The 16,789-nt window shown below is 34.1% G+C and overlaps 1 protein-coding gene across 2 annotated transcripts in view; it reads right to left on the bottom strand.

Moving 5' to 3' along the window:
- Window positions 1-1,007: 1,007 nt before the first annotated feature.
- Window positions 1,008-16,789, bottom strand: part of PURG (purine rich element binding protein G) — a 39,006-nt gene continuing 23,224 nt past the window's right edge. For both annotated transcript variants that reach the window (XM_049631653.1, XM_049631652.1), the window contains one exon: window positions 1,008-3,704. In XM_049631653.1, the coding sequence (XP_049487610.1) occupies window positions 3,602-3,704 (103 nt within the window). In that variant the 3' untranslated portion in view covers window positions 1,008-3,601. The remainder of the gene's footprint in view (window positions 3,705-16,789) is intronic.

Raw genomic sequence — 16,789 nt, 5'->3', positions numbered from 1 at the left:
TTTTGTTGTAAATTAATTTTCTTCACAGGATATCTCATGCTCAACATGTTTTCTTTATGACCTTGTTTAAAAGGGATCTCTTGTGTATTTACTCAGAATGAACTAACAAAACTGAGTATCTTCATACCCCAAATGGAGGGCCAATCCTTTCATTCAGAGTCCTTTTTATTTTCAAGGTCTGGTATGCTCTGCAGAAAGTGTAAGCTTTAGCTACCATTCACAGCATCGAGACCAATTTGGGGAGAATATGTATAACGTTTGCTCACTGCATTATATGGTTAATTCAGTCTTATGAAGTACCACTCATTTGTTTTTATGTGAATTGTCTTACTTAGTTTTTAGTTATTTTCTAGGAGTCTTTTTACTGCCCCACGGATTAAGTGGAGAGTAAGAAAAGTGACATTAGTCTTAATGAGAACTCAGTATGCACCTACTTCAATGGTTTAAAAAAAAATGCATGAAGAAGACAAATCTGAAATGATATAGGTTATAGATTGGCTTAAAATTTTTTTTTTACTGTTTATTTTTTGAGAGAGAGAGAGAGAGAGAGAGCAGGGGAGGGGCAGACAGAGAGGGAGATACAGAATCTGAGACAGGCTCCAGGCTCTGAGCTGTCAGCCCAGAGCCCAATGCAAGGCTTGAACCCACGAGCTGTGAGATCATGACCTGAACCAAAGTCAGATACTTAACCAACTGAGCCACCTAGGTGCTCCTATTGGCTTTTAAAAAAATAAGGGCGAGGGGCGCCTGGGTGGCGCAGTCGGTTAAGCGTCCGACTTCAGCCAGGTCACGATCTCGCGGTCCGTGAGTTCGAGCCCCGCGTCAGGCTCTGGGGCTGACGGCTCGGAGCCTGGAGCCTGCTTCGGATTCTGTGTCTCCCTCTCTCTCTGCCCCTCCCCCGTTCATGCTCTGTCTCTCTCTGTCCCAAAAATAAATTAAAAAAAAAACGTTGAAGAAAAAGAGGAAAAAAAAAAAATTAAAAAAAAAAATAAAAAAATGAGGGCGAGATTATTATTATTGGTCATTTTCAAACTCAACACAATTTCTGATGAGAAAAATTAGTTCCCTAAGATGAATAGGTTAGGTTTTTAATGTACATGAAATTTATTTCAAAAGATGTTTCTCAATGGAGAATATCTGGATCTTTATTGAAAGTGCTTTCATTCATGGATTTACAGATGACACCTTGAGGTTATGATTTCCAAGGGAAATTATTATTTTAGGAACAGAAAACACAACTTGCCAAAATAATGTTGATAAAACTAAAGACAAACATAATTTTGTAACTTTAAAAAAGCTTAAATAATAAAGAGGGAGAGACTACATTATTTTCATAAATGAACCAAACTTACAAAGTGTATTCATTTTATTTAAGGCTGAGTTTTAAAAATAATTTCATACAAAAAAAACCTGATAAATTTTGTGAGAATAATTTTTTAGGTGGGACAAACATGATGGTGAACAATAATACACAAATCTGGTGGCTGTAGGGAAAAAATGAGAGATTTTTCATGTAGATTAAAAAGCAGAGATTTTCCAAAAGCAATTTATCCTTTTATCCTTTCATAAAATTATAATTAAATTTTCTTTCAATTAACAGGCAAAATATTACCGCAGAAGTAAAGATACTCTAAAACATTCATAGATCTACCTACCCTCTCTCTCTTTTTTTGATTAAAGAAGACCTGGAATTATTTTGCCACACATTTATTATTTGCCAGTTTTCATAAAATGGCATGCTGTAAAGGTAGTTACAAAAATACACAGTAGAAATATCTTTGGAGAGGCTGTGATTTAGTAAATATTGCATTTGTTCAAGACAGTCATGGGGATGTAAGCCCAGTGCTCATATTGGCTCTATTTTTGTCAACTTTATTTTCTGATATTAGAAGTTAGACATGATTTAATAACTATTTGAGGCAGAATTAGTGAATATATGCTCTTGATAAAATAAAGAACCCCAGCAACATGGGAATGTAACCTCAGTCATCAGGCCCACTAGGACAGATAGACAGGTTTGTTCATCTCTTATTTGACATCAATGGTTGCTGCTTGAGGAGTTTTAATAGATTTATTTTGATCTTTTCTTTTTAAATTTAAGGTTACCCATGGGTTAGGCAAAATACCGAGATTAGAATGCAAATTTGCACACTGCCTTAATACTGACTTTATCTCCAGCTTAGGAGAAACAGCCTTTTGCCCTCTCGAGGAGCAGCTTCACTCGTCCTAATGCTGTGATTCTTAGTGCAGATGCTAAAATTAAAAATCCAATAAGACTAGGCATGGGTTTATCTATTATGCCATCCTGGCATAGGTTATCAGTTTGTCCTGGAAAGTTCCGATTTTATTATATATTTTTTTGTCTGTATTTTCATACATGTAAAGTGGAGCTTTTACTTTAAATATCAGCATAGAGGGATGGCCTTTTCAACGTCATCTGAGCAATAATAAAGGTTCAAAAGGCATACTAGTTTCCATGCAAATGCTATCTCATGGTACATAGATAATAAAACTTTATTAATAAAATACTAAAATACACAAAGGCACTCTCATGGTACATTTTTGGTTTTCTCAACTTATTAATTTCCAGATCTGATAGGTCTAGTTTTTGTAGATCCGACATAAACTTGATTATAGAAGACAGGCCACCTGGATTTAAATTCCCAAAGGTACCACAACTTTGGGGGCACAAAATGAAATAACAAAATAAACACACAGTAAAATCAATTTCTGTTTGATAGAAGGAAGGGCCCAGTAGAGCTAATCTGCTTTCTGAAAAATAATTAAGAATCCAAACTAATCACACATATAAACCAGTTTATTAGATTGTCAGTGATACTTTGAGACAAATTCAAGTTATTTTATTTTACTTTATATAAACAGAGGAAGGGAGGAAAGTTTTAAACTTCAAGCTTTGTTCAGCATGTGTGCAGTTAGCATCCACAAAAGCACCATTGGATATGGAAGAATTAGCACCACAGAATTTTAGGACCTAACTGTTAACATGCATCACTGGAAAACTTGGAACATAAAAACTGAAGTGGTACGTGGTATGGTCTATTATAAACAATACAAGGCAATTTATGATTTGTTTCCATACAGTACAATACAATCACCAATCAATGAGAACTTTTTAAGTACAATACAGGACAAAAAACACGTTGTACCCTGTTAACACTAAAACAGTTACAGATTTAAAAACATGTTTCTTGTGAGAGGCAGTGGGTTGAAACTATCCCTCCTCCTCCTTTTAAATTGAGTTAAATAGTTACATGATCTCTTAAGAAAGTATTTTCAAATCTATGTCCCTCTACCTCAGTGCTGACAAATGGTTTTTTGAAAACTGAAAGGCTTGATGAATTAAAAGAAAACAAAACAAAACAAAACAAAGCCAAAACCCGGTAAGAGTCAATAAGTACTCCAGTGTGGTGGAAGATATTCCACATAAGATGAGTTTGAAAATGATGCCAGTGGTGTTGACACTTGTCTTCCCTTCGGTGGAGGGATGTCAAGTACAGAAGCCTTGCATTCACGGTGAACTTCGGTTCATTTCTTTCACACAATGCCTTTATTCTGGAGTGTAACATAAGAGACTTATTCCTTATTCCTCAACTGTTTTTGTAGTGTCATAGGGCTGTTCCTTATGCTGGATTTGACAACAGTGAAAAGGGTTGGTATTCTCCCTGGATTTAGGGAAATTTGAGCTAAAGAAAAAATATTAATTTAAATTTAGCATATATGAAATTTTAAAGGGAGTTTCACTATTTTCACAGTACAAACCCATAATGAATATCATTGAAAACCTTTCTGTTAGAAAGCATGTAACAAACCCTCAATTTTAAGTTATGTCTAGGCCAATTTTGGCATATTAGAAGATACTGTATAAGAAATGTGCAATAAGAATGGATAGATACAGGTATATTCAGATCTCAATGCACTGATGCCAAGGAAAATATATTTTTACTCACCAAGAGAAGAATATACCTTGAAGCATCTATGCAGACACATGAATCAATCATGTATCTGCCCAACTTCTAATTCTGGAATAGTGATAACAGGGTCATTTAAGAAAAAGTATTCAATTACAGTATGGCAGCAATTTTATGTTGTATATATTTAACAGCAAAACATTTTTGAAAATAGAATCATTATTATACGGTAAGTTTACAATTCACCATTTCTATACTTGTAATACATGCGTTTATTTGTTTTCCCAGTTTAAAAAAAATCCCACTAAGACCAACATCTTTCAGAACAACAATCTAACATTAAACAAAACCTCCTAAGGAAAATATTTAGCATCACAGAGATTTGAGAAAAGTCTGTTTACTCAGCATCACAAAATACTCAGTAGATCTACATTTAAGATTGTTCATGCCATGACAATTAACACACCTTTGGGCTAATATATCTTATTTAAAAAAAAGATACCAAGATACAAACCAAAGAATTGACATGGAACTTATTTTTAGTTTCTCCTTGATAAGAGTAGACTGCTAATAAACTTGACTCCTGTCTGTACCATGTAATGAAAACTGCATCTATGAAGCAGCATTCACATTTAGCAAAACATTTAAAACTAGTGATAGAAAAATGGCCACCACAGAGAAAGAATTAAAGATAAGTACAATTATAGACAAATGTTTTCTTCTTAAGTGAACTGCCCCCAAATGAAAAGGAAAGCAAAGTTTGTTTGCTTTGAAATATTCTTCTGTTAAAAAAATTTCTTGGATAAAAGAAAGCTAGCCTATGTTTTATAAATGTCAGAAAGATGTAAGGTTGAGCTTCAGAAAAAATTTAACTTTTGAAAAAATTATCCTAGGCTTTTTCTGCTGAATCACCTCCCTTGTATAAATCAACTATTAATTTTCTGAAGAGGGTACAGCTATACAGAGCAGCACACCCATAATACTGATTTAAATTTGATAATTTACCAGGCGGGGCTGACTTGAACATAGAAGAAACAAAACTAATTCTCAACGTTTTAGTTTAAAAAAAACTCAACTAAACAAAACTGAGCTATGACAGGCTGGCATAATAATTTTGATTGCCCTTATATTTGACCAACACTTAAACACAAGGTAGTGCCAGTTAAAAATAAGATTTAAAAAACAAAAAGCTGACTAAAGATTGTTCAAGGAAAAAGCCTTCAAATCTTACATTTTTACCCCAAATGACTGTAGACTAACTTAGACTAACAGTTTTGCTATTATCACACATACTTTTGTTACTCTAGAGTTTTATTTCTGAATTGTTCATTGGTTCTACCATGTAACACAATTTTCTGTTAAGGTAAAATACTTTGAATTATTATAAGAAGCTTTAGAAAAACACATAAGCAGGATAAATTTATAAAAGGATAAAGAATATTTTATGGGGTTTAGACAAATTCTATACAGACAAATAGCTAGTTTAAGGTAATAAAGTGCCTTCATTTCTAGGTAATTAATTTTTCATTAAAATATTTTAAGGCTTTATAAGAAACTTAACATTATTAGAAGTTTGATAATATACAGGGTTAGGCTATTAATTAGCATTCTTTCATAGGTCTTATTTCATTTAGTCTTTTAATCCATATTAGGTGCTTTTCAATAAACAGCAGCTTAAAATTATAAATTTGGATTATAAAGTCTGAATTCTTTTTGTGAGGAAAAAGAAAGATGTATAATTTCTAAATGCTCTGATTTGTACATAAGACTCGCATGTGGCTTATAACAACCTAGCTTATGTTATAATATGCAACAGCCAATGCCCCTCAACAAGTTCAACAGAATATTTATCCTATGGCAAACAGGGCCATCATTTCACTCATTTATATATTCTGTTGTCTTTACATTTAAAATGATTGTACAGCCTTAAATGGAAAAGGCCAGAGGAAATCTCAGATAAATTCTTCAAATACAGGCACAATGAGTATTTTTTATTGCAGTAGCTTATGCATAATCTGTACTGATGGATGCCACCATCCAATGTTAAAGCATTTATATTTGTTTTTATTTTACTTGTACCACCCATGGGTGTATCACAGTAAAATACTGGAAACCTAACAGAAGTGTCTGCAATAGCCATAATCATACAGAATTCTATTTTTTCTTGTCATTTCTCTTTGGAATGAATATACGAGGGTATTTTAAGCGATGTTGTGTAGTTAGTTATGTTGGCAGCCCCAGATTTTAAGATAAATTATGACTCGATGGATGTCAAGTTACTCAATTGGTTATAATCAATAAAAACTAATTAAAATGATTGACTATTGTTTTTCAGGAGTTTAGCTATTTTTATGAGATTACTAAAGTCAGGTGCCAGATCAAATGGCCATGATACCCAAAATGCTTATCTAACTACCACTGGATTAATTTTAAATTAAAGGTTTTTGAGGTTAGGATGGAGGAGGAAAGTTAAACCTCATTGCAAAGAATGGTTTAAATTAAATGTTCCAGATAATTAGAGAAACGGGAAGTACCAGGAGGAAAAAGTGCCAGTATTAAAACCGAGTTTGGTTTTCAGTCTAAAGCCTAGTAACTCCTGGCAATTAAAAAAAATTAAAACAGCATAAATCTCTATAATTGCACATTCCTTTACCAAAGTGCCACAAGTTACCAAAAATTTTTTTAAATGCGTCCGATGCTACTTTTCAAAATCAAAGTACATACAAACTTTTACCTTTTTCATAACAGTATAGTAGTTTTACAAATTTATCATAAATATAAGCAGGAAGTAATTACAACCTTCTAAAAACAGTATAGTGTGTTTTTAAAAAATAACTGTTAGAACCTTTGTCATTATGAAGATTCAAATCCATGTATAGCCAAAGCATTCCCATAATATCCCAAAACATCATGAGAATTTGTTTAGGCAAATTTTATTAGTACTCTGCCATGCAGTGCAGACACCATAGCTTTTTTTTTTTTTTTTTTAATATTGGTTTAGTTATCTTGTTTGAATCTGACTACATATTATACTTACTCTCTTTAATCACTGAAGTGACAATATATGTGTAATAACTGAGTTCTGAAAACAGTATTAAACACTGAGGTTTCTAGCCTTAATTGCTCATTCCTATTAAGCACGGCAAAAATGTCTGATGCATGGGTAATTAATCTGCATGCTTCTGTCTCTTCATCTAAATGGAAATGTATACCGATAATCTAATAAGGACAACAGGACATTAGAGACCAAAACACCCAATATATGGAATGAATAAAATAAGCAACTGTATAGAAATTCTCCATATCATTAAATTTGTTAAATCAGGGAAAGACAATAAAAAATAAGATCTCTTTACCAAGTAATAATTATATTAATATATATTTTTAAAAATAAGTGGCATGCATATAATGAGGTTAAATTTTTAATGTTTTTATTGTTTGAATGTGATGAAGTTAAGCTACAGAGGTATGTCATTATAAACTGAGACCAAAAAAACAAACAAAACAAAACTATATTCTTCAGAGGAAAAAGAGTGTGTAAGATCATGATTCTCAATGACAGGTCATCTGCCTTCTGTTATGCCACAGGCTAAACATAGTGGTGTAGTGCCTCATTTAATTAGGATGAAAATGCTGGTAAAATGTAAAAATGCTAATAATAAAATAAGATTACTTTGTAGTCATGGAACATTAAATGACTATTGAAAAAGAACTCCTTCCTTTTCCTACAGTTTGATAATCTTAATCTTGGGTGTAAGAATGTCACCATATGAAAGGATATGAAAGAAATGCCCAATTTTATAAATTCTTCACCTTCTGAGGATATAGAGTAGGATGTAAATTGGTATCTTAGTCCTCTAGAATTCACAAACTTTAAAAACATAAGTAAAAGCAGAAAGAATCAGGCATGATAAATCACTGATAACAACTCCCCCAAACCCAATATACTGATAGGTTAATCACAGAAAGGTAGACATTCATTCTACATAATTTAATGAACGTTCTTTTAGTTTCTCAATATGAAAATATAATTGCTTGTTGGTAGATAACAGTCTTGGATAGTGGCAGCATTTAAAAATTGTTAAAGAAACACTTCAAATAAACACTGAAATGCAGAAGATTCTTAATAAAAGGTGAAGAATGGGGAAACCCCATGCTATATTTAATTCTTGCAGTACCCAAAGTAAGATTGCGCAATCTCTCTTGTCAATACACACAGATATTTTCTTGGCTTTGTAAAATCTACCTAGGAAATTGTATTTACCTAATTTAGCTTTTCTCTGGTAGTAGTCCTTTAGCGCTGACATAAATATTGAAGATACCTATAAGAACCATTCCTACCATATAATTTAATCTTGTTTTCTATTACTCGGCTATTTTATAGCACTTTTCATTTCCAAAACACTGCACAACTAATTATGATAGTTACTTCTCATTCTACAAGATGAGCCAAGTTAATAAATTGCTTGTGCAGTGGTGGAGCTATACAGGGTTTTCAGAGATCCTATGTATCTTCTCTGTTAGATAGGCAGTTATCTGCATTGCCCTCTGCTATGTATCTTGAGGCTATGCTCCTTGAGGCCAAAGACTAGATCTCGTTTTCTGCTGTATACCCATACCTATCAGAATGTTTACCTCGTGTTGTATGCAAAATAAATGTCTGTTGATTTAATGACTGAGAAACAGGACTGAGAAAATAAAACAAAGAACCTCAACATAATGCCCCTCTCACCTTCAACCTCCAAGTGAAGAGCCATGTTTACCTCACTCTTGCTTCTCCACTACAATAGGCTAAAAGGTAGTACTTGTCTTACACAATAGGGTTGTATTACTCACTTTTAAATCTCCCTGGAGAAGACCTTATGGTATGTGTCCTCCAGAGTAGCAATAACTCGACTCTTTCTACAACTACTCCTAAAACTAAATTATTCACCTTTCTTTTGGTCAACTATTTATTTAAAAAAATTTTTTTAATGTTTATTTATTTTTGAGAGAGAGAGAATGCAAGTAGGGGAGGGGCAGAGAGAGAGGGAGACACAGAATCTGAAGCAGGCTCTAGGCTCTGAGCTGTCAGCATAGAGCTAGACTCAGGGCTTGAACTCACAAACTGCAAGATCATGACCTGAGCTGAAGTTGGGCACTTAACCAACTGGGCCACCCAGGAGCCCCTTTGAACAACTATTTAAATTAAAAGTTATGTTTCTGCACACAATAGACTATTCTTAAGCTAATTCAGGCATAAGGAATAGAGAAAATCCTCACTGTTGTAATCATTGGCATGAATATGGAGTCTATCAGAAGGTACCAAAAAGACAGACATACAGCAAAAGGGATTAGGGACTAGAGGTCCTTTAATTTTCTGGAAATTAGCGCAGAGAAGCTGAGATCCTTGAGAAAATAGTGATTTTAATGAACTAGGTTAATGTCACATTTAAACTAGATGATATTGAAAGTCTTTCCAGCTCTAAAATTCTATGTTGTGCTAACTGATTCCTCTTCTGGTAAGATGAGAATCTACTCAGTATTCAGAGTATATTTTAAAGTAAAAATGATAAACTTGAAAAATTTGATGTTTTGGAATGATTAAACAACTGTGAATATTAAGTTTTTTTAAACCACCTTTACTCCTGTTTTTCCCCAACAATACCATGTAAAGCCTTTTAAATCCTGAATAAATATAATTAAATTATATCAATATAGTCTGGATATTACTTTGCTGACAATACTTTACATTGTTAGCAAAATTAGTAGTGAGGAGTTTGCTCCTACTCCTACTACTTTACATGAACATGTCCCCTAAAGAATAAGTCTTAAGTACAATTCATGATCTCATTTCCAACTTCAAAGAGAGGAGGTGAAATTATTTCTTGTAAAATTAAATTATTGTTTTAAATCACAGTAGTGGAAAAAACCAATGGCTAGGATATTAAGTTTGAATTTCTAAATTACTGTATATGTTTATAAAAACAGCACTATTAATTAGAACACTTTGAGAAGCAACAAAAACAATACTAGTTTCCAAAACTAGGAAGCAAAATCTACTTTTCATTAGCCAGAACCTTAAAAATGTGGTAGGAGGAAAGATGGTTCACTATCAGTGTTAATTTCTGTTAAGCTAGGACTTCTCAACACCCTCCAAGCAGAGTGTATTCCCTGGGAAATCAGGTTTATAATTCTTTATTTCACAACCTAAAACCTCTTTACCCTTCTAATATTAAATTGATATCATTACTCATACTCAAATGGGAAGAAGGGCCATATTCTCATTTTTCCACATGGCAACAAACAGCATTGGCAGTTAATTAAAATTAATTACTACAACTAAAATGATGATGAACTGCTGAGAGAATTCATGCACACTGCTCAAAAGTAGTTAATCATCTTTATAGTTTAGAACATAGATCCTTGAGGTTTGGTATGACAGCATTGTAAGTCCTCCATACAGGTTAAATTATACTAATGAGATACTCTTTTTTTTTTTTTTTAAGAATCTGTCTTTTTTTAAAAACATATTTATTTATTTTGAGAGAGAGAGAGAGAAAAATAGAGCATGTACACAGGTGGCAGAGGGGCAGAGAGAGAGGGAGAGAGAAATCCCAAGCAGGCTCTACACTGTCAGCTCAGAGCCTGACACAGGGCTTGATTTCACAAACCGTGAGCTCATGACTTGAACCAAAATCAAGGAGTGGACAATTAACCTGCTGAGCCACTCAGGTGCCCCACTAATGAGATACTCTTGATAATTTAAATGGAACTGCTTTCTTATGTAAAATAAGACAAATGAGAAGTAAGACTTAAGCCAAATTGTATACTAAAGTAGGTTGTGTTAAAGGGAAGTGTCACTTCAACATTTTTGGAATTATTAGAATGAAATATGAATGTGGTAACAGAATTTAGGAACCATATGAGAAAAATAAGTATGAGAGGAGAGAAGGAATGTGTATTTAGTGGAGAGCAGAAAGAAATGAGAAAATCAGCGGATGTGAGGGATTCACAGAATGGACATAATCTGAAATTTTATTCTCTCAGTAATCTGGCACAACTTCTTATTCGTTTGAGTGCCTTTTTCCATAGAACCGATGCAAGCACTATAGTACTTTATCGTCATTTCTCCCCTTACTGAATAGTTGTGTAAACACTGAAAATGACATGATAACATTCCATAAAGTTAAGAAGGTGCTTGTTGTGTGTGCTGTTGATGTGTACTTTAGTGTTCTGGGAACTCTTTGTGGTTCTTCTTATTTAAGAATCTTAAAAGTGGAGATGGTTTGGGATGGACTAGCCGAGGGCCAGCTCAATCCTTGCCATTATGTAGTTAGGTCAAAATTCAGACTTCTTTTTGGTCAGAATAAAATTCTCTTGAATCTCAACAGCAGATAGCGACAATTCATCCTTTAGGATCTGTTGGTATGCAATTTACTATGACTTCCTAGAATCACAGTATAGTCTTCACTTAAACTTATTACTACTCCCAAATTTTAAAGAATCTTTGCTTAAAATGGCAATTTTTTGGTAAATCCAGTTAGAACTTAAAAAAAATGCGAATGCAATCTGGATGTTGCTTTCATTGTATCTACTTTCCTTCCATTTGTATAAATTATGGAACATAGTGAGTTTGTAATAATAAAACTGAGCTCATAAGGTCTACGTTATTATACAATTTTAAGAGCACATAAAAGCTACCAAGGCATCACCATATTGATGAACAGTGAAAGCATTCCTTCCAGCATGTTTTGATCATGGACCTATCATCAGAAGCATCTTCTCACCTGGAATTATTTTTCACATTTGCTTTCTGAGGTCAAAGAAGAAATACAAAGGGAAAGAAACAATGACAGATCCGCGGCCATCGCAATTGCTGAAGTGCAGTTGCCCAGTGTCTTTGTTGTTAATAGAACAGGTTAGAATCTCCCAGAAGAGTACCTCTTGATGCACATAACAGTAATTAAGGTGGGAGAGCCATTTGAATGTTAGGAGTACTGTCACTTAATATTAATATTGGAGGGTATTTTGTCCCCTTCATTCTTACTGTGGTTTTGCTGCCCTGATTTCAAAGGTAGTCATGTATCAATTAAGATACTTGGTTAAAAAAAAAAAAAAGATACTTGGTGAAGATCTAATTTTTTTTGCCTGTTTTTTTTTTTACAAAAATATTATCCGTAATAAAAAGAAACTAACTGGTAAACTCAACGACATGGATGATTTCAAAAATATTAGGCTAAGTCAAAGAAGCCAAGTACAAAAAACACATGTTCATTTATATACAATTCCAGAATAGACAAAACTAGCCTGTGGTGATACAAATCAGATCAGTGATTGATTTTGGAATATGGGATTGGGGGAGGGTGGGGCTGTTGACTGGAAAGGGATACACAGAAATTTTCTGGTGTGAGAAAAATGTTTTATGTCTTGATATCCGTCAAAATGGATTAAATGATATATTAAGATTTGAGCATTTTACTGTATGTAAATTATAGCTTAATATAAAATGTGAAGGAGCATTGCCACTAAACACAATGTTCTTGCTGATGCATCAGAGATTAGGTGGCATTTTTCTTTTTTTCATTTTAAGACTTCTGCCTTGCAACTGTCCTATAAAGAGTAACATATCCTAGAATGGGATCCACGACTAATACTCTACAGAGAACATGGATTTTATATCAGGGCACTGAACTAAACCAGATTTTTTATTGCTGGAGAAAAAAGAAGACAAATTCTTACATGGACCATACTGAATGTATTGGCTCTAAGAAAAGGATATAAAACCTCTCACGCTTAAAACATAGCCTAGAACAGAAAAAAGTTTTTAAGTTAAATTTATCACCATGAAAATATTAATTTATAAAGCTATAAAAAATCAATAAAAAACGTGGCTCAAATACTACTTAGAAGTGATCATGGCAGAATGGCCGTCAGTCTTATTTCCCCAAAGATGAGTGAACACAGTAGCTCAGTAGTATTCCACTGGTATATTGAGGGACTTAAAACATGGGAAGGAAACAAGATTTTACTTTTGCTACTTTGGTGCATAATCAAGTGTATTTATTGAGTATCACATTTTAAAACCATTTTGAATGCCAATGTTTGGGGCTTAATTTATGATCACCTTGCCACTTCAAATCTAAGGGGCCACGTGTTCATCAACTTTAAAGAGGTTACATTATCCAATGAATATTCCAGTTCCCTAAAGAAAAAACCTTATTACCCTATCTGACAATTCAAAATAAATAAGCAAAACAATTCTGTTAGTTCTGAGAAGAAAGTAGTCATGCCTTGAAAAGAATTTATCTACATGTGATGCCAAGTATTCATGAGAAAAATTAAAACTAAGATCAGGGGCACCTGGGTGGCTCAGTTGGTTAAGCACCAGACTTTGGCTCAGGTCATGATCTCGCGGCTCATGGGTTCCAGACCCATATTGGGCTTTGTGCTGACAGCTCAGAGCCTGAAGCCTACTTTGGATTCTGTGTCTCCCTCTGTCTCTGTCCCTTCCCCACTCGTGCTGTTTCTCTCTCTCTCTCTCTCAAACATTAAAAAAAACAACCCTAAAATCAAAAGCTAGATAATAATTTCTCCATTTCATTTCTTTCTTTTCCAATTCAAACCCACCAAATGTTTATATTTTAAACCTACATGTCATACAGCAAATCTAAAATACATAATTTTACTACTCATCAATATCTCCACCTGAGATTAGACAGAAAAAAATGAAAAAAAAAAAAAAAAAAAAAAGCAATTTCCCTAGCATAATGCCTGGCCTATGGGAGCAACTCAGTATTTGTTGAATAAATGAATGAATGCTTTTGTTTCCCTTGATTACCATTTCTTACCTCACACAGGGGCTTCTTACTGCACATTAAAAATTCAGTATGATTGAAAAGGAAAAGCATAGACATTTACTTAGTAAAAGACAGCAATGCTCTGAAACCCCTAAACCACATGTCATTATTGCTTCTACTGCTTTTGTTCACGTAAAAATCACATAAATATAAAGTCAACACAATTATGAAATAATAACAAATTGATAGAATATAACCTAGATTTTTGGCTATAGAATTTTCCTTAAAAACTCAGTTAATGACGCTAAAGGACACGGTTTGCTTCTCTATACTGAACAATAAAAACTTTTGTAATTAATAGAATGGATAGTTGTGAGACATTTTACATAAACATGTCTGAGCTAGAGATTTAGAGTTTAATTAAGTACCAAAGACAAACAAAATACCAAGTGCTAGAAGATAGAAAGAATATAGCTGAAGATTATATGAAATGAGAAAAGCTCAGTATCAAGATGATGGTCTGTAGAAGCCTCTTTATGACAGTAACTGAGGCCAGTAACTATAATGGTTCCTTTACTATCCTGAAACCAAGGGTTAAAGTATGTATTAACTATTGAAAAGCTATTTTTTTTTTCAGTCTAAAATGACCCACAACCATAATCCTGCAGTGTTTTCAACTTTAAAGTATACAAGTGTGAAAACCCTTCCAGCTGACAGAAGAAAATAAATATTCTGAATAAAGTCCACATACTATCTCCTACTGATTTGCAAGCAAAATAATAGAGAAGTAGACTCTGAGTAGTGGAAGGACAACTTACTAAAACCTAGTTCTGGTTCTGAAATGACTGGTTAGATGATTATGAAAAAACCACACACTGTTATAAAATCAGGGTGTGGCATGATTCCAAAGACTCTTTCTGGTAGAAAAAAAAATTAAAGTTAAAGGCAGATTTAGACAAGAAAATCTTAAATTGTCAAGTCACTAAGTAAACAGGTGAATATAATCCTTTCAGAAGTGGGGTCATTGATCCCCAAATCATGTAAACTAATGACCATCTTTTAAAAAAATATTTTATTTTTAAGCAATCTCTACACCCAACGTGGGGCTCAAACTTACAACTCTGAGATCAAGAGTTGTACGCTCTCCAACTGAGCCAGCCAGGCACCCCATGATCATCCTCTTAAAAAATGAAACAAAGCTGTATTGATTCTCACCAGCAATACAATTATGCTTTGATATTTCCCAGCCAGTGGATAGTTTATTGTTTCTTAATGGTCTTTTGATAAACAGAAATTTTTAATTTTGTGTAAAGAATTAATTTAAAATTTTGTATGTCTTGCCTATTGTTCGATGTGAGCACCGTTAAATTTTTCTAGACTTAGTTTGCTATACCCTAAGATCACGGAAATACTTACTAACCAGCATTTTCTCGCTTCTGTAATCTTGCTTGCTTAACACATTCTTCCCATTCCCCCTTCCCCCTTTTTCTCCCGCCACAAGTAATGGACAAAGCCTTCCCGCCAAAGGACAGACAAAGGACGCCCAATCAGAGAGCAACAAATGTCTTTACTTTAAAATCAACCAATCAGGCCCCTCATAACCTGAAACCTCCCCTATGCTAATTGTCTCTGTCTATAAAAACGCTGTACCAACCCTGATCAGGGCCTCTTAGCGTCACTGGCAACGAGTGCGCGGAGGTCCAGGTTCGAACCTGCAATAAACGACCCTTGCCGCTTGGCTTTGATTTACGACTCTGGTGGTCTCTTGTGGGGGGTTTCGCAACCTCGGGCATTACATTTGGTGAAGCATTAATTCTTAATTTTTTTAAATAAAAGTCAGTGCCTTTTGTTTCCTGTCCAAGACATTTCTGCCTACATAGTTGTGCACTTTTATATTTGACTGGCAATAGCTTCAAGAGATTATAACTAGCTTCAAGAGATTATGACTATTGCTATACCTGAGAGCTTTTGTGGTAAAAGGAGGCTCCCTTCTAATTTTTTTTTTTAATGTTCACTCATTTTTGAGAGAGAGAGAGACAGAGTGCCAGCAGGGGAGGGACACAGAGAGGGAGACACAATCTGAAGCAGGTTCCAGGCTCTGAGTTGTCCACACAGAGCCTGATGGGGGGCTCGAACTCACAAACTGTGAGATCATGACCTGAGCCAAAGTCAGACGCTTAACCAAATGAGCCACCCAGGCGCCCCAAATTTTATATAATTTTGTTATACTTTCTGGGGAACTGTCCATGTTATGGGTTGGGAAGAATTAATAATGATGTTATTAGTATTTATTAAATGCTTATTATGTGATAGAAACTTTGCTAATCGCTTCAATTTTTTTAAAGAGAATTCTGGTTGGCTATAGTTTCTGTGAGGACAATAAATCTTATCTATTTTGTTATTGGTACATCCTCTGGACCAAGAAGATTTGCCCCAGAACAGTTTATAATAAGTATAAGCTGAGTGCTGATTGAATGAATTTTCACAATAGCTCTACAAAGTTAATATAATTTGCCCAAAATTACACAACATTGACAGAATCTGGACTTGAACCCAGGACTGGCTGACGTCAAAGTCTGTACAGCCGAAGTCTGTAGTGGGGCCACAAAGACTGCCCGATGACTCTGGGGGAATCCACAACCTAGAGATACAGCTAAAATTACTGCCATTACTTATAGGGACAAAGGGAATGGTTTAAAGTTATTGTTGTTTTATTCCTCTCCTAACAAAAAGTAGAAGTGGAACTTCTATTAAGCTCCTTCTTGATAATCTTAAGCATATTGATCTCTTTATATGAAGAACTATGTGATAATTTGTGCAGATTGAGCTAATATGAAACTCTTACAGGGACAGAAAAATACAATCTGCATGCAAAATTTAGAACTCAAGTCTCCTAACTCCTCAGTGATGCTGCAAAACCATGGTTAATTGAGAATGCCAGGAGCAAGGTTATTTATTTAATGGAATTTCCTAGTCAACAGACCTTTAACTACAATACTTTTTAATCCTATTGAAATTAAATCCTATTGAATACTGAATGAATACAATATAGTGAGCATAATTAAATTTTGTATGAATGAG

Source organism: Panthera uncia, chromosome B1 (genome assembly GCF_023721935.1).
Source record: "Panthera uncia isolate 11264 chromosome B1, Puncia_PCG_1.0, whole genome shotgun sequence".
Taxonomy (NCBI): domain Eukaryota; kingdom Metazoa; phylum Chordata; class Mammalia; order Carnivora; family Felidae; genus Panthera; species Panthera uncia.
This window is presented reverse-complemented; position numbering and strand designations above follow the sequence as displayed.